This window comes from Dendrobium catenatum, unplaced genomic scaffold (assembly GCF_001605985.2).
Source record: "Dendrobium catenatum unplaced genomic scaffold, ASM160598v2 fragScaff_scaffold_156, whole genome shotgun sequence".
Taxonomy (NCBI): domain Eukaryota; kingdom Viridiplantae; phylum Streptophyta; class Magnoliopsida; order Asparagales; family Orchidaceae; genus Dendrobium; species Dendrobium catenatum.
The window spans coordinates 1,262,283-1,280,814 of record NW_021318618.1 but is presented as its reverse complement, the minus strand read 5'-3'; the positions used below and the strand labels follow the sequence as shown (position 1 = coordinate 1,280,814).

The following is an 18,532-nucleotide window of genomic DNA, read 5'->3' as shown; positions in this document are numbered from 1 at the left end:
AAGCTAAAGTCTTGCAGTGAAAGGTTTTAGGGTTTATAGTATAATAGAGAAATCAGTAAACCAGTTAAATTACTAAAGCAATCATCATATCGATATAATAATTAGTAGAGAAATCGTATAAAGCATCAAATCAAAATATCGGTGTATAAAGCATCAAATCAAAATATCGGTAAAGACAATCAAAATCATATCAATGCAGTAAAATCATATAAAAATAATTGTATCCGTGTATCACATGCTCAAAAAGATCATATCAGTGTTAAGTCAGTGTTAGTGCCTAATGTACATACTCAATTTATATCACATGATCAACATATTAATAATAATAGAATAGTAGTAACATCAGCATCATGGGTGGCAGTAACAGTAAAGTCATATAGTGATGGTGATTCAGTAGCATACATTCTAATAATCATATTAAACAAGTAAATGTCCTTGTTATAACAATATTTTTTTAGTATCAATATCAGTATTCATAACTCGTTGGCTCAGTAAATAGAGTCGTCAATCTTTACCTGTCGGTACAGTAATAACTCTTTATAACTCTCAATCATTGTATCACGTGAATCAATAAAGGATAACGCCCAACCATAGTATTTAAAGGAAAACTCGTCGGCCATCATCCTATATATATCAATCAGTCTCCAATTATCCTCAATGAATAACCAGTCTTTAATTATTTTTCATACACATCATTATCACAGTATTTCAACAGTAATAGAAACCAACTATTACTCAATCGCATAACCACATTCATTTTCAATACATTACAAAAATATTATATATATATATATATATATATATAATCGTGTCAGATTCAAAAAATATCAAAATGTTCTAACGGTAGTCAACAAAAAGCTGTGTTGAGTAAAATTTCATATTTTTAAAAATTAACCAAATCACCAAAGATCGCATATAATAACATTCTTAAGCTTTAATTGAACAAAAATATTATTTTTATGTGTCAAAATAAATTTTTGAATGGACAAAAATCATTGTATTTTCAAAATTACCCAACAAAAATTCTCAAATAAATACTTAAAACATTTATAATCTCAATCTCTATAACATATAAAAAGTTACGCGATAAAATTTTTAACAATACAAAATTATTCTCATTTTTTGATAAAAGAAACATAAATTTGATTGAAAAAATATAAAATACACAATATTATTAAAATCAGAAATAGGATAATGGTTCTTTACAATGAGACGAGTAAATCTCCCAACAGAAACGAAAGACGAGCAATAGTATTTAGAAAATTCTGATGAAATTGATTTGCAAAACGGATACTTAATTAACGGTCTCACAATCCCTACTTGTACTAATAAGTGTCAATTTCTTAAATATTTGTACCAGTGTCCAAAACTTATGAAAAAATTATTGCAATTAAAACACTATAATATCTATATTATGATAAAGAAGATTTATAATTTGGACTTATAATGACTCCAAAAAAAATTATTTGATTAGATCAAAATATGGGCTGTTACATCCAACACGATAGTTCTATCAGTTCGCAAAGCTGATTATTTATCCTTAGCTTTATTTTTAAGCAATTAACTAACTATTCGTCTTTAAGATAAAATTAGTTTTAAATATTTATTATTTATTTTTGAATAGCTTTTGGTCAAAATTCAAACCTTTTTTTGAATCAAAGTACACCACCATTAAAGAACCTTTTCTTCCTATCTTTTACCACATACTTGAATGCACTTATTCTCACTAGCTTCCAACGATTTCACTCCGGTACTCAGCACTCCAAAAAAAACAAAAGAGAGGAATAAAAAAAAAAGCTTTTCATATGACTACTGAGCATATTATCATGGAGGAATTACTACTTGTGGAGTCCGAATGTAAAGTTAAGTTCGGACTGTGAGTGTACACATTATGTATACACTATGTATAAATATACACTATATACTTTTATACACAATATGTACACACTGTATATTTTTATACACAATATGTATGCACTGTATATACTCACAATTCGAACATAACCCTACGTCCAAACTCTGCACAAAATACTCTCTCCTTATCATGAGGTGAGACTCTGGCAACATAAAAAAAGAAAGCTAAAAGCAGTATCTTTTGTCATAATTTATAATCAAATATTATTTAAAAATATCGCTAAGCATTATATATATATATATATATATACAGTCTTTTTCAACGAAGAACATTAATGATGTAATGGAAGGTACCAATTCTTCTTTCAGTAACTTCCACAAAGCATTAAAGCTAGCCAACTGAGTAAGAGAAGAACTTAGCCATGAAAAAGAAAAGAGATTCTGCTTTCTGCTATATGTATATATATGAGGGGTTAATATAACATATAAGGTAGACTCTTGCCAATCTAAGTGATCGAGTGAAATAATAAGCGAGAACTTGTTCACTTTTCACTCTTCTGAGCTTGTAGATCAGCCATAATGAGTAGAGATCCATTGGTCCTTGAGAGAGTGATTGGTGATGTTTTGGATCCCTTCACAGGAACCACAACCCTCAGGGTTACTTATGGCTCCTTTATGGTCAATAATGGGAAGGACTTCAAACCATCTCAAGTGGTTAACCAACCTAGGGTTGAGATCGGTGGAAATGATCTTAGAAGCTTTCATACCTTGGTAAGAATATTGATTTAGGTTTCGTTTGAGACGGCTTGTTTAATGCTTCTTAAAGTGACTTTTTAGTAAAATAAATAAATTTTGCACTAAAAAGATGCTTTAAGAAGCAGTAAAAAAGATGTCCCAAACGAAGCCTTAATTTCATATAATCTGTTTAATTTATCTAATATTATTGAGATATGAGAATCTTGGATTTAGAAATTCTGATTATTGACTCTCATGCATATGCTTATGTATTTGGGTTGAAGTTGATCATGCTTAACTACTAAAATACCTGGTCTAAGCTGACTCGTAGTTGATATATGTTCCATAAAACTTTATGGTGACTTTAGAGAATTAGTTATAAATATTATTGACTCATTAAATCAATATAATTTTTTACGACTGTCATGATCATGTGTCTATGACATATGAAAGAATGATACTAAAAAGTTGTTTTAAAAAGCAGTAAGAATATCTCTATTTGCATTTGGCTAATGAATCCTGGAGATGTCATTTACTCAATGATTACTTGTTATATTTACTGTGTTGTCTGAATTATATAAATTTCTACCTAATATTTAATTTATATTGCAGATTATGGTAGATCCTGATGCTCCATCTCCAAGTGATCCAAGCCTAAAGGAATATCTTCACTGGTAATCAGATAAAAGGCACCTCTTTACTTAACAATATTCTTTCCTTAAAAATATAAACAATAATAATTAAAAAAGGCATTGCACCTTGTATAATGAATCTATCCAGTAAGTAGCTTTGATGACTTCAAGTGATGAGTTCACTGAATGAGTTTATGATCTTTAGTGAATTCAAGTCTGAGATGAGATCATGATCTTTGATGGCATCAATAGTTTCAAACTCTCTAACAACTTCAAGTATGGAATAAGTTTATGTTCTCTGATTACTTCAAGTCTGCGACAAGTTTGATGTATTTGGCAACTTCAAGTCTAAGATGAGTTCATGCTCTCTACCAATTTCAAATCTGAGCTAAGCTCAGGGTCTTTGATGACCTCATATTCGAGATGAATTCATGATCTTTGACGACTTGAAGTCCTAAGGGAATTTTCAATCGAAAAACTCATTTTCACTCCAAAATGCATTAATTCATCTTCAATCGAACTCTATTTAATTCGAGATGAATTCATGATCTTTGATGACTTGAAGTCTTATGGGCATCTACAACCTAAAAACCCATTTTCCACTCTAATATGTAGTAATTCATCTCCAATCGAAATCCATTTCTTTCTCTTTTTTCATGTGCTTCTTCATCTCACTGTGAAGGTAACCATCTTTCTCATCTTTCGCGAGCTTCTTCAGCAAATCCCGTATGACAAAAAATTGGCGTAGGTGAATAGTCACACTATCGACCTGCCAAATTTTGACTTGCGATTTAGCGTTTGAATGAAGTTAATGATGAATTGTACACCACCGTATACAGTTCGGTTGGAGATGATCTAAATAAACTCCGGCTATCCAATAACGTCAAATATGGCACAAGTTCATGATCTCTAACAAGTACAATTCTGAGACATACTCAGGAATCTCATTCTTTCTAACTTGACTAACATATCCCATTGATAATGGATGCGCATATACTTGAACGGACTTGAAAGACATATTCATTAGATAAAATTTAGATATTTCAACAATGTGATACTCACTCTTTTTTCCATGTCATAGGTTGGTCACTGACATTCCCGGAACCACCACTGCAAACTTCGGTTAGTATAGAAAGAATCTTTCTTTTCTCTTTCTATCTCTATCTCTATTTATTCCTCCATCCAAATAATAATAATTTAAATGAAAATATCTCTTTTGTGACAGAGTTCTTATTACTGTACTTTTCAAATGGTAATTATATTTTTTATATGGTTACTGTTTTTTCGCGCTTTTAATCAAATTATATACTCAAAAACTATTTTCTACATCAGTTTTAAAAAATTATTTTCGCTACAATAACTTTACTAAATAATAAGAAAGTTATCCGAAATTAAAATTTTTGTACTAGAAAGTTACGTTAAGAAATAAGAAAGCCGTCTCAAATGAAACTTTAATTAATTAGAATAAATTTTATAATTATTAAATTGTTAATCCACCTCTTTTAAAACAAATCAAATATTCTAAAACTCATTGAGATTAAGACGTCATTAGGGACGGCTTTTTTACTACTTCCTAATGGAGCTTTTTTAAATAAAAAATTAAAAATTTTATATTAAAAAAACTACTTTAAAAAGCAGTAAGAAAGTCATCCCAAATAAAATCTAAATCTGAATCAAAATATTTTTACATAAAATATATATATATATATTTCTCCATCTATTTTATATTGTTAATTATATTATAGGGGATGAGATGCTGTGCTATGAGGGCCCGAGGCCAAGTTGTGGAATCCATAGGTATGTGTTTATCCTGTTCGAACAGATAGGGAGGAAAACAGTGTATTGCCCACCTTGGAGACAGAACTTCAACACCAGAGAATTTGCAGAGAAATATAACCTCGGCTCGCCTGTTGCTGCTCTCTACTTCAATTGCCAGAGGGAATCCGGCTGGGGTGGCAGGAAACTCTACCTGTAGCGAGAGATTATTGGGTTCGGATATTGGATATAAGTTATCATTCGGTACTTCACAGTATTACTCGTTACTGTTAAGTACTAAGTTCGGTACTTCACGGTACTGAATAGTATCAAGCTTAATATTGTTCGATGCTGTGGAGTACCGAGCTCATACAGAGCTCAGTATCAAATAGGGGGTGATGTGGTGTATTTTCATTAGGTTCCAGACGTCATTCGGTGTCCGAACAGAATAATTTCACACCTGTAGCTCTCTACCTCTTCTTCTTTTATATGTATAATGTAATAACTAGCGGGGAATATTTCTCTGACTTTGTGGAAATGATGGTACGAGACAGGATGGTATTGTTGGAAATATTTTATAAATTAGCTTTAGCTGCCTCTGCAAAGTCTAGGAGATTCATATAGATTTCATGAGAAAATTAAGCTCAATTTGTTTGTGATTTTTTTAAAAGAGAATTTTTATATTTACTTATATAATACTTAATTTTTAAATTAAAGTAAAAGTAGTAATAATATTAAGTTATTTAAAATAAAATATATATTTTTAGTGTATATGTTTTGATTTGATTTAGATTTACAATGATATATAAATAAATACGAAAGATTTATGTGTAAGAATTTTATGATATGTTTGAAAATTTTTTTAAAAAAAATTAAAAATTAATACGCTCAAATTCTTACATTATATTATCAATTTAGAAAGCTTCCGTGTTGGACTCAAAAAGTAATGACGTATATATATATAGAGAGAGAGAGAGAGAGAGAGAGAGAGAGAGAGAGAGAGAGAGAGAGTACAAATTTAAAAGCTCGAGTAGAAATCTGCAGAATTTATTTAAGATTTCAGAATCTTCACTTTCAGCAGAAGAAATCTGAGTAAGTTCTATGGAACACAATAGCAAAATTCCCACAACTGAGCTGTGGGAACTTAAATTCTGGTGTTCATATGAGGGCAAGCTCCTTGAAATAATGTTCAAATTCATGTATTGTGATCACAAACAACCATACAGGGATTTTGTTTTTTTCAAATACACCATTGGAATTAAAATACATGCATTCTAATGCAAAATATGGCTTGAGAGAGGCCAAAAATCAAAATATGTAGCAGGAAGTACATTTAAAAGGCAACAGAATTGGTTAAAACCTGTAGCTTATTCTTAAAAGATTACAACCTCTGGTTCTTTAAATTCAATCTCCCTTCCTGTACCTTCTAGTTTATTCAATCCTGCAGCTAATGATTATCCAGAAGAAAAAAAAAAATCAAACTATGTGACAAAGGATGAATTATTCTGTGCGGATGCCGAACGCCGTCTAGAGCCCAATGAAAATACGCCACATCACCCCTACTCGGTACCGCTCGGTACCGAGCTTGGTATTGAGCTCGGTACTGGATGATGTGGCTGCACCTGATTGACCTCTGGATGGTAAGCTATATCCGATGTCCGCACAAAATAATATCTCCTGACAAAAACATCATGCGAAACAGAAACCATGGTGCTCAATCAAAAGGACATCCTGCCAGAGCAAGTTAAGGATTTATTACAACTTTGATTTTCCTGGAAGTCTTGCCCTCAGATCTTCTGAAACTGCATTGATAAATTCTTCGGTGTTCATGTAGTGATCTCGGGTGAGCCTGCAAAGGATAAGAATAAATACAAACATTTCATTAATTCATGTTCTGTAAATTTGATGATGAAGTTCATAAAAAAAAAATTACGATTTTAAGAACAGGGATGAGAAGTACTTTGATCCATGAATGATAAGAGCGAGATCCTTAGTCATTTTGCCAGATTCAACAGTTCCAATACAAGCTGCTTCCAGCTTTTCAGTATAGTCAAGTAGTCTTAGATTACCATCTAGCTTTGCCCTGTAGATGATTAGTTCTATTTATTTTTGGAACTTACATTTTACAAAAAAGTTTAAGCCAAACCAAATTAATAATGAAGCCAGATTTCTTTTTTTTCTGAAATTTGAGTGATCAGGTAAGAGTGTTTAGCATATAATATGGTAGCAATTTGATGGCTAAAACAATAGTGAACCTCAAAGAAATACACAAACTTGAACATAGAAGTAAAAATATTCTCCATACCTATGAGCAAGCCCACGAGTCCAGGCAAAGATAGAAGCAATGCTGTTCGTGCTAGTTTCACCACCTGTCTGGTGGACTCGGAAATGTCGTGTAACTGTCCCATGAGCTGCTTCAGCTTCAATAGTTTTTCCATCAGGGCAGACCTGGATAAGATGAAAAAGCATGAACATGGGACGTCTTAAAGCTAGAGTTTGCTAGTATAAATTTACAATGAAATAAACAAATATCATGCAAACTACTCGAATTCTCAATCACAAACTTCTGCTTTAGACAATTAACTACAACAACAACAACATCAAGCCTTTGTCCCACTACGTGGAGTCGGCTACATGAATCCTTTTTCGTCATTGTGCCCTGTTAAAAGTCAAATTCTCATTTAAATCTAATAAAGAAAGATCATTTCTAATATTTTCTAACCAATTCTTTTTAGGTATACCTCTACCTTTCTTAACATAAGTCATATCTAATACCTCAACTTTCCTAATTGGGTCATCGGAAGGCCTCCGTTTAATGTGACCAAATCATCTAAGGCGACTCTCTCTAACCTTATCTTCCAGTTGAGCTACTATTACCTAAAATAAAAACCGGAAAGCAAAGAGAAGATAATTCAATAGCCTTCTACTATAATTAATGAATAAAATATGAAAACATAAAAGCCATACAATCAATTGAAAATCACTCCACTATAGAAATCCAACGTGTATCAAGTTTAAATAAAATCAATGAAGCGTTCAAACCAATAACAAGGTTTTAGTGGGTAGAAAAGTAGAGGGAAATCACCAAATCCAATATCTTGCTAATACAAGGAGATAACCTTACTTAGAACGCCTCAACCTCTCACTTATCTAGGAGAGAACTAAAAGGAATTGCACATCCAACTCCAAATTATTCATAAACACATGAGTTTTTTTTTTTTTTGCCTAATACTCTCTTTTAAAATAATAAATTCAACTTAAATTTTACCTACAACAAGTATCATCATGATTGAGTAGCTTGTCAATCATGCCTTCCGCATTCAGTCATGTCTTTCAAACCTAGTCGTGCTTTATGCATTCATAGAAATTTTTAGTCAATGTTGTAATGATATGTGATATGTAGCTATTGTGACATTGATTATTGATGCATAAACTAATTACTCTTGAAATGAAACTTGTGATATTAAAACTTATTTTACTTGTGCATTATCTTTGTTAATGTGAAACAAAGCATATTCATACAAATTAAATTATGTTTATATGAAATAAGCTTAGACCATACTTATCATGGAAGATTGTTATAACACTTGCTAATCACATAATATATGAACATGAAGGCATGTGCGATGGATGAAAATGTTGGTAGTATCCTCTTAGTAATGACTAGTTAACTAGGCTGACAGATCTATAAAATGATGACTCTCTTAAGGTCATTGGACTCCACCATGTCAGTGAAAACTTTCCTCTTATTCAAGGTATCTTGAGAGACTGATCAGGTATTAAAAAAACCTATAATAAATGGATGGTGAGCCATTTTTGGATATGTAGGAATATGCCAAATGTGGTGCACATGGAAGAGCTAGCATGTAAATGCAAAGATTATTGTTCTTTTCATATGAAGACAATGACACCAGTCTACGAGAACTCATCATATAATAATTGATATTTTATCATTCATGCCATGCAATATAATTTTAAAATGATGCTATGATGACAATGTTATATTGATATTACCTTGTAAATTGTGCCTCTTTCATTGTTCATATAGCATGTCCCATTCATATCTTTTATGCTTGAATAAATAGAAAATTATCTAATGAGTTTGCATGGCAACTCACTTATGTTTATTTCTTCTCTTTACAAATCCTATCAAATTGATTAGTGGACCATCACTACATAAGCCGGTTTTTCAGCAAAAGTTATTTCATAGATTCAATATTTGTCTTAGTTATAGTTCTTTTTTTAGACTTACGTTGGGTTATAGCTTACTCATTCTAGTTGTAATTAATTCATTTCCTTTCTATTAGTTGACATTTTAATTTTCCTTGAAGAAAAACTATTAAAGATTTTATCAATTCAATAAAATTTCATTTCATATCCATGATTTGCATATGTTTATATCTAAATCATTTTTTATTGAATACAAAACTATTTTATCTAAGATTAGCACTTAAGATTTATCTTGTGAGTTGAGATTTAGTTTGTTCATCATATCCTGTATTGATGGGTATATGGGCTTCTGAACCTAAGATATGACAGGAAATACTCAAAGACTCATAAAAAATGCTACAAGCCTCATGGCTATAAAAAAATGTTGTTAACCATCAATTTGCCTATCCTAAAAAAATTTGGCTTTGATGAATTGTTCAATTGATATTTGTCAAGCTAAAATGGCATAATTGCTGCACCTCCAATAGTGAATCATCTTTCCACTTTATAAGATATATTTGCTAAGATGCGCCTGAATGCAGTGTCTGACACGTATCGGACACCACAAGCATCTGACACACCTCTGACATGACAAGCATCCAACACACCTCTGACATGAAAAATGTCCGACACACCTCTGACATGTGTCAAACATGTCGAAAACTTATTTGATTAAAAAATATTAAAAATAAATTGGATACATGTATTTAAAATATTTAATAAAATTTATTAAATTATAATTTATTGTATCTCAATTTCTATCATTCATGCCATGCAATATAATTTTAATATGATGCTATGATGACAATGTTGTATTGATATTACCTTGTAAATTGTGCCTCTTTCATTGTTTATATTGCATGCCCTATTCATATCTTTTATACTTGAATAAATAGAAAATTATCTACTGAATTTGCATGGCAACTCACTTGTGGTTAATTCTTCTCTTTACAATCCTATCAAATTGATTGGTGGACCATCACTACATAAGCAAATTCTTCAGCAATAGTTATTTCATAGATTCAATATTTGTCTTAGTTATAGTCTTTGTTTAGACTTATGTTGGGTTATAGCTTACTCATTGTAGTTGTAATTGATTCATTTCCTTTCTATTAGTTGACATTTTAATTTCCCTTGAAGAAAAACTATTAAAGATTTTATCAATTCAAAAAAATTTCATTTCATATCCATGATATACATATGTTTATATCTAAACCATTTTTTATTGGATACAAAACTATTTTATCTAAGATTAGAACTTAAGATTTATCTTGTCAGTTGAGATTTAGTTCGTTCATCATATCCTGTATTGATGGGCATATCGTCTTCCGGACCTAAGATATGACAAGAAACACTCAAAGGTTGTCGTCAAAATTGCTACAAGCCTCAAGAATAATAAGTTTCCCAAAACCCGGCCATAAAAGAATGTTGTTACCTATCAATTTGCCTATCCTAAAAAAATTTGGCTTTGATGAATTGTTCAATTGATATTTGTCAAGCAATTGCATAATTGCCGCACCTCCAATAGTGAATCATCTTTCCACTTGTAAGATATATTTGCTATGATGCATCGAAATGCAGTGTCTGACACGTATCGGACACCACAAGCGTCTGGCACACCTCTGACATGACAAGTGTCCAACACATTTCTGACATGTGTCAAACATGCCGAAAACTTATTTGTATCTAAAGCACAAAATCAATTGTTCGCACTCAATACCCCATTCCCTGAACATTTTCATTTTCATTTCTCTCAGATAGGTTGCAACTAGGGTTTCATAACAACACGGTGTCATCTCAATATCAACATTCAATATCGTCACAACATCAGTATTTCAAAACTATCTCAATATCAAAGTATGATGTTGTGTTGACATTGACACTCAACCCCACCAATTTCTACACCCTCAATTACACCCCTATGTCATCGCAGCATCTCAACTTTATCCAATGTTATCTCAAGATCCATGACTGATGCTCATTACACAACAACAACGTCCGACTGTTGAGGACAATATCGTCTCTCCTCTTGATGCCTAACATGGCATCCACATCCGACTCTCAACATCTGAATATTAATTATTTTAAGCACAAATCATAGTTAAATTACTTTATTTCACAATTATTTTCAATATTTTACTTATTCAATTTTTATACACTATTTTTAAGATATAAAATTATAATATTGTGTCCAACTTGTCTTGTGTCATATAATTTCAATAATTGATATGTCCCATGTCATGCTTGTGTCACTATGTATGTGCATCATAGTATCTTTGGTATCCACCATTGATAGTGAACATGATTTTATCTCCAATAATAACTTAAAAGAATAAAATTATTATGTAGTTTGTATGTTGCAAACAATATGTTTATGAGGAAAGGGCACTTCAAAAAGCTGTTTGTATCGGACGTGTGTCGGGCATGTTATACCTCTAACACAACTTGACATGTCTATTATACTAAAAATTGTAAGATTTGTTTCCTTTTTTACTTGATTAGAGTGAGCATTGCTAGAACATGATTCGACACATCTGAGACACATGTCCACATGAACAAGACACATAAGAGTTATTTCTAGTTAAGTAAATTTTTTGTTTATATTTTATATGGCTTTTTGGCATTTTGTGCAAACTATACAATAGTGATATTTATAAGATCATGTATGATGATTAATACTAATGTTGGTGTGTTGCTGATTAAGTACACTTGATGAAATATTAAAATATAACTTTTTATCCTTAAGCTTTTAATATGACACATGATATCATCTTAATTGTATGATGTCTATAAATAGAAAATTATCATTTTATTTTTAATTACACATTTTACATTAATAAATTATAAAAAAAATATTATGTGCAAGGAGTTTCAGGTTTAACTTTTTATGGTTATATCATGTTTGCGTCATATCGTGCTTATATCTCATGCCAATGTGCATGCTTCATAATGAGGTGTTGGATGTGAATCCCAAAGGAGAAGACAATGAGAGAAGAATCTAAGACATTGATTGATGACGCATGTCATAAAGTCAAAACAAAAGCATTAAAAGTAGAATTGATGCAAGATTTTTTAAGATTTTAAACTTAGAAGCACTCATTCTGATTCCTAGTATAATGCCATGTAGTCTTATTTTTTCTAGTAGTTATTTCTTGAGGATTCTTATAGGAAACTTTTCAAAGCTTTAAATAAATCATTGTCTTATCAATTGTTTTGAATTTCACATATCTCCAATTTACAAATGCAGAGGATTTATAATTGCCTCCATTAATAATAAGTTTCATGTGAATATCATATGCAAATAATATATATAACTATTGGATGATATAGTATAATATAATTTATGTAATGATAAAGCCAAAATACTAATATGCTTTATAATGGACACACTATAACTAATACAAGAGAAGATGGTGAAGAAAATTTAAAAATATATTTTTAAGGTCCATAAAATTTTTCTTTCATATCAAACAAACCAAATAATCAATATTTATCCACTAATATCAAATCTGAAGGCATCTTCAAATTTAGGATTTACTGAAACTAATCTACAAAAAGATGCACAAAAATCATGAAAACACAATCAAATTCTCATATCATAAATTTTTAAATTTTTAATTTAAATAATTATTCAAGACTTGAGAGACAAGAAAATATAGAGAAATCAAAACAAATATTAATTTAATAACCTTTTACTAAAAAAAACATAGAAATTCAGATTATATCAAACCTAGACTAAAAAAAGTCAAGCATACAAATCAATTACAAGATTTTATTGAACAAAACTAAAATTCGAGAAAAATAAACCATCAAAATAAGTCTTTTGCTTATATAAAGAGATAATCTCTTCTGGAATTCTCAGAGGGACTTTGTGTTATAAAATGGGAACGAATCACATAAAAAAAAAATCAGCGAGCATTTCTAATAAATAGTTGGCAACAGAGTTCTGGAAGCATTGCGGCCAAAATTATCTCTAGATAGCTGTAGTTAGAGAATCAATACATGGATCCCTACTCATGAAAACTTAGGCTTTGTTTGAGACAATTTTTTCACTGTTTTCTAAAGTAACTTTTTAGCAAAAAAGTTATAAAATTAGAAAACTTTGTACTAAAAAACTGTTTTAAAAAGCAGTAAGAAAGTTATCCCAAACAAAATCTTAATCAAACCAAAAGCCGCATATCATTCACACAAAACAACCACATGATGCACATACATTGTACTCCATAGATTACGGCAAGGGCGGAACTGTGTACTGCTGGGGGGTAATTACCCCTCCTAAAAAAATTAAAACTCTTAGTATATTAAGGGTATTATGCCCCCATGAATTTTTTTTTTTTTGCCCCTAGCCAACCTTTTTTTCACGCAATTTGCCCCACCAAAAATTAGAAAACCTCTTGGCCTCCCGCTATTTTCATCCGATTTGAATTTTTCTAACACTAACAAACAAGTCTGCGAAAAGCAATCATGTGCAAAATAAATTATTTTTGCACCCTTTTTTAGCAATTGACAATTTGATTTTATTCAAATTATTTTATGCTTAAGTGTCATTTGGCTTAGGTGTCTCAAGAATGCTTGTTCCAGAAAATTAGAATGAGGGTATTATGCCCCCATGATTTTTTTTTCCCCTAGCCAACCTTTTTTTCACGCAATTTGCCCCTCCAAAAATTAGAAAACCTCTTGGTCTCCCGCTATTTTCATCCGATTTGAATTTTTCTAACACTAACAAACAAGTCTGCGAAAAGCGATCATGTGCAAAATAAATTATTTTTGCACCCTTTTTTACCGATTGACAATTTGATTTTATTCAAATTATTTTATGCTTAAGTGTCATTTGGCTTAGGTGTCTCAAGAATGCTTGTTCCGGAAAATTAGAATGAGAAGAGACGAGAGTACAAAATGATAAATTGTATAATTAAATTTTATTCACATATTTATGTAAAATATAATATGAAAAGTTGTACATAAATAGGTTGAGAAATATCAATTAAAGAAAGAAATGAATATGGACACCAATCTTTAATTCCAGATCCAAAATTAACTATACAATAGAGATTGAATATTGATGTCAATAGAATGTTGAGTTACTGTAGATGGAAAATTGTTGTCAATCAATTGTCAAGATTTTGTTTTGAATTTTGTCTTATATATATTTTTATTTTTTTATAAGTTTTTCACTTGCCCCCCTAAGAACTAAGGCTGATTTCGCCCCTGGATTACAACCAAACCTATAAACATGAAAATTAATTATTAGATATTAAGACTACTGATGTCATGAATCCAAAGAGAACATTGAAAATTATTTTGAGACAACTTTTTACTAAAAAACAAGAGCTCTAAGAGAATATTCGTATGCGTATACATTATACTCCATAGATTACAACGAGACCTATTAGCCCAACCATGAAAAATAATTATAAGACAATAAGACATACCAGTACTGATGTCATAAGTCCTAGAGATCCAAAACCTGTAGTAGATAGAAAAAGTTCTTTTAGGATAAAATTGTTTAACTCTTCATGTAGACTTATCAAACGTGCAAAAAAATTCATGTAAAAGAGCAAGCCTAATTCAACGTTCCTGGTAGATCCTTGCTCAAACCAGCTCATCTAATAGCGCATCTTTTTCATACACCATAGTACAATTTCCCTTTAAATCTTCTCATCTTCCTCAGTTAGAAATGCCAAAATGAGGGTTTTTTATTGTGAATGGGGAATGAGTGAATGAGTTTTCCTAGGAATAGAAAGGAGATGGAAGGTACCATAGCAGATATATTTCGGAAATTGCAATGAAATGGGAAAGTTCAACAAAAGAATGGAGTTAAATTGAAACCTTGAGCCAAGAAATCACTCTGCACATCTCCATCATAATTCTTGCAAGCCCACACATAACCACCTTCACTTTTAAGTGCATAAGCTACCATATCATCAATAAGACGGTGCTCATACCTACAAAAACATCAGTTATGCATTAGATCTAAACCATACGGGATAAAAATTTTGAGAAATAAGGTCTGTATAAGTAGCACCACACCATATTCCTGCAGCCTCAAACTTGGCTTTCCATTTAGTTTCGTACACCTCTTGGAATATGTCTTTGAACCTGAAGGAACAGAAATCAAGTAATTGCATGTCAATTGCATGGAAAACGGAAGCAGTGATGATGAGGCTAGACTTAGGCTTCATTTGAACGGCTTTCTTACTACTTCTTAAAGCAGCTTTCTAATACAAAAGATTTAATTTTTGTGCTAAAAAGCTGCTTCCGAAAGCAGTAGAAAGCCATCTCAAACGAAGCCTTAAACAAGAATTGGCATACTCATTAACACAAAACACATAAAAACTTCAAGATTCACAGTGATATACGGGGGAGAAAACAGACCTCCCATCATACTTCTTCAGAATAGTGTTTTTTGTGCTGAGGTAAAGCGGCCACCTTTTCTGGTATGCTGTGTTCATTGAAGCCTCAGCAAATGCACGAATGGACTGCATAGAAAAAGATGAATTAGGTGAACCCCTCCATATTCACTAACATTAAGATACCTGGTTTGCAGGGCATGCATCAACCTCATCGGTATTGTACATGGCCAATGCAACACCACCAGCACCTGTGAAGTTAAAAACCTCGAGCTGAACTTCCTCTTCTCTGCCCTCTGAATGTGATCAACATAAGAAAAATAAATCCTGGAAAAAATATCAAACTGATATCCAAAGAAAACAGTCCCAAAATGCATAAAAATAACACAAGAATATCATTGTTGGTACACCTACCAAATATTAATTTGAGTGTTCCAGGGCCATTTATTATTTTGTCAGTTGCTCGATATTGATCACCATAAGCATGTCTTCCAATGCATATTGGCTTAGTCCATCCTGGAGGCTGGAACAGATGAGAAGCAAAAGAAAACGCTACATTAATGTAAATAGAAAGAACCCATATCCTTTTCTTCATACCTGACACAAGCCTTGGTATATTTTTGCATAGAATTGGTTCTCTAAATACAGTGCCTGCAAAAAAGGTATAAATACTAGTAAAAACAATTTTGGACTACACTGCCATGATATCTCACCGTTTAAAATATTCCTGATTGTTCCATTAGGGCTCTTCCACATGGATTTCAGATTAAATTCCTTTACACGACCTTCATCTATTAAAACACCAGAAAAGAACGCCAAAAATGTGTGAGAAAACTCTCATGGCCAAGCAATCCAACTAACTTTATTAGGTAGTGAATATGCAAAAAAAAAAAAAATCCAATTTATCTTTACCTGGAGTTATGGTAGCACATTTAATTGCGACGTTGTACCTGCAACATAAACAAACTTTATGAAGCTAGACTCTAGAGTTAGGACCAAAATTATTAATAGTTCATTATTCAGGTCACAGACTACTTTGGTGTTCTACAGAAGAAAAGTAGCACAGTGCCTCTAAGAGAAACTCATAGAGCAAACAAACCCACGAATGCAAGCTTTAAAACTGGCTTACATTCCAACTCTTAAAGATTATAAGAAATAAAGAGCATGAAATATGATTCATGTTGTATGATAATAGGTCTTTTGCATAAGATTAAATAATTGATAAAAAAATTGGTATGGATGGTTTCAAAAATTTTGTATTTCCTTTGAAATAAGTTCAATAAAGAATCAACTAAGTTTTATTTAGCACACATCTCAAAATAAATCTAAGTATTACAACCGAACCTAACCAAAATTTGATAAGGCTATCCTCACTGAAATATTTTTTCCTCAAATAATATCTAAAATTGGAGTGCACTTGACATTGAGAATTACTTGAATGTAGGCTATGTTTGAGAAACTTTCTTATTGTTTTTTAAAATAGCTTTCTAGTACAAAAATTTTTTGTTAAGAAAAATTGTGTACTAAAAACTACTTTAGAAGCGGTAAGAAGGCCATCCCAAAGGAAATCATAGTCTAAGGCTTTGTTTGTGACAGCTTTCTTGTTGCTTTTCAATACAAAAATTTCAATTTTAATTTTTTTTTTTACTAAAAAGTTGCTTCATAAAGCAGCAAAAAACCTATCCCAAACAAAACCTAAATGCGTTGCTTTTATGCATTCGATGGACTTACCTAAGAGTTGCTTCTGCACTTTCTACTGTAACTCGATCATCCGTAGCATCACGATTAAGAATGCCAAGGTCAAAGTACTCAATATTTAAGTCCAAAAATGGTAAAATAAGCTGCATTCATAGAAAATTGAAAGCCTCAGCCAACATGAGCATAACTACGATTACAAAATGCAGCATTTTGACGAGAATTAAAATAAAAAAAAAACATTAGAATTGAGTGGTGTTCTTGTAAATCCCCCATAAAAACAATGCTTTACCTTGTCTTTAATTAATTTCCAAATGACACGAGTCATTTCATCCCCTGCCAAAAGATTAAAGAAAAAGTTATTATTATGAATGAAAATAGAGGCAACCCATTCACCTGAAGGCATTGAATAACAGAAGAAAATGTAATTTAAAACTAAATCAAATCGCTTCAAAAATCAAATAAAAGAGCTGTTTCTCCAAGGGGTCAATATTCAAGGAAATTGTAAGCATAGAACTTAAGAAAATTTAAATTAAAAAAAAACATTATTTGACTATCAATTAGAGTATTCTGGTTCAGAAAATACTTAATTAACGATCATTGACTAGGTTTCTTCCAAGGAAAAGTATAGGCATGCGTTTGACGAAAATCTCACCGTCCATCTCCACGATGGGATTCGCCACCGTGATCTTCTCGAACGCCATTTCCCTTCGAGGAGATCAAGAGCAGCGATCGAGGAGGCCGGAAGAACCGTCGGAGAAGGACAAGGCGACTGCGACGGAGATAAATATATCGGCGACCAAAATGCGACTTGCGCCGATATTTTGTTTCTTCTGGAGAGCCCGATATTTCATTGTAACTTTGGTGAGCTACAACCATCCGCCACGCGTCGTTTCAGATTACTCGTTCGACACGTGGCTAAAACAATGGTACGGTGGAAAGGGGTGGAAAATATTTCGGTTCCCTATGATATGCTGAGAAGAGTTCTCAAAGCTTACCAAACTCGCTACTGATGATTTTCGATGTTCCTAATTGCCTGCATAAGTTCGTAGCGTCGTTGCTGTACCTAACACGAACAATTGGGCCGGCATGCCTGGATGGATTTAAAAAAAAAATATATGATTTATAATAATAAAAAAGAAAAAATTATTTTTTATTTATTTTAATTTTAAATATCCAAAAATTTTATTTATTTAAAATTCAAAAATAAATTTGAGGTATTTTTTATATTTTAATTTTTTCCCCTTGACTTGACACTCAATTTCCAAATCTTCATGATTCAAGTTAAGCTAACTCAGCCAA

At 31.7% G+C, this 18,532-nt stretch overlaps 2 protein-coding genes across 2 annotated transcripts; one reads left to right on the top strand and one right to left on the bottom strand.

Moving 5' to 3' along the window:
* The first annotated feature begins 2,338 nt into the window (after positions 1-2,338).
* On the top strand, positions 2,339-5,575 carry LOC110108473 (protein HEADING DATE 3A). The gene is made up of 4 exons (XM_020839137.2): positions 2,339-2,625; positions 3,202-3,263; positions 4,303-4,343; positions 4,967-5,575. The coding sequence occupies exons 1-4, from the start codon at positions 2,434-2,436 to the stop codon at positions 5,194-5,196; spliced, it is 525 nt and encodes a 174-aa protein (XP_020694796.1). The 5' UTR covers positions 2,339-2,433; the 3' UTR covers positions 5,197-5,575.
* A 578-nt stretch (positions 5,576-6,153) lies between these two features.
* Positions 6,154-18,052, bottom strand: LOC110108482 (cytosolic isocitrate dehydrogenase [NADP]-like). The gene is made up of 15 exons (XM_020839152.2): positions 17,886-18,052; positions 17,523-17,566; positions 17,267-17,376; positions 16,448-16,485; positions 16,249-16,326; positions 16,133-16,186; positions 15,950-16,051; positions 15,746-15,831; positions 15,561-15,664; positions 15,216-15,284; positions 15,015-15,130; positions 14,618-14,652; positions 7,282-7,424; positions 6,937-7,059; positions 6,154-6,825 (listed from the first exon to the last, which is right to left on the bottom strand). Exons 1-15 carry the CDS (start codon positions 17,932-17,934, stop codon positions 6,732-6,734), a joined length of 1,245 nt encoding a protein of 414 aa, XP_020694811.1. The 5' UTR covers positions 17,935-18,052; the 3' UTR covers positions 6,154-6,731.
* Positions 18,053-18,532: the final 480 nt, after the last annotated feature.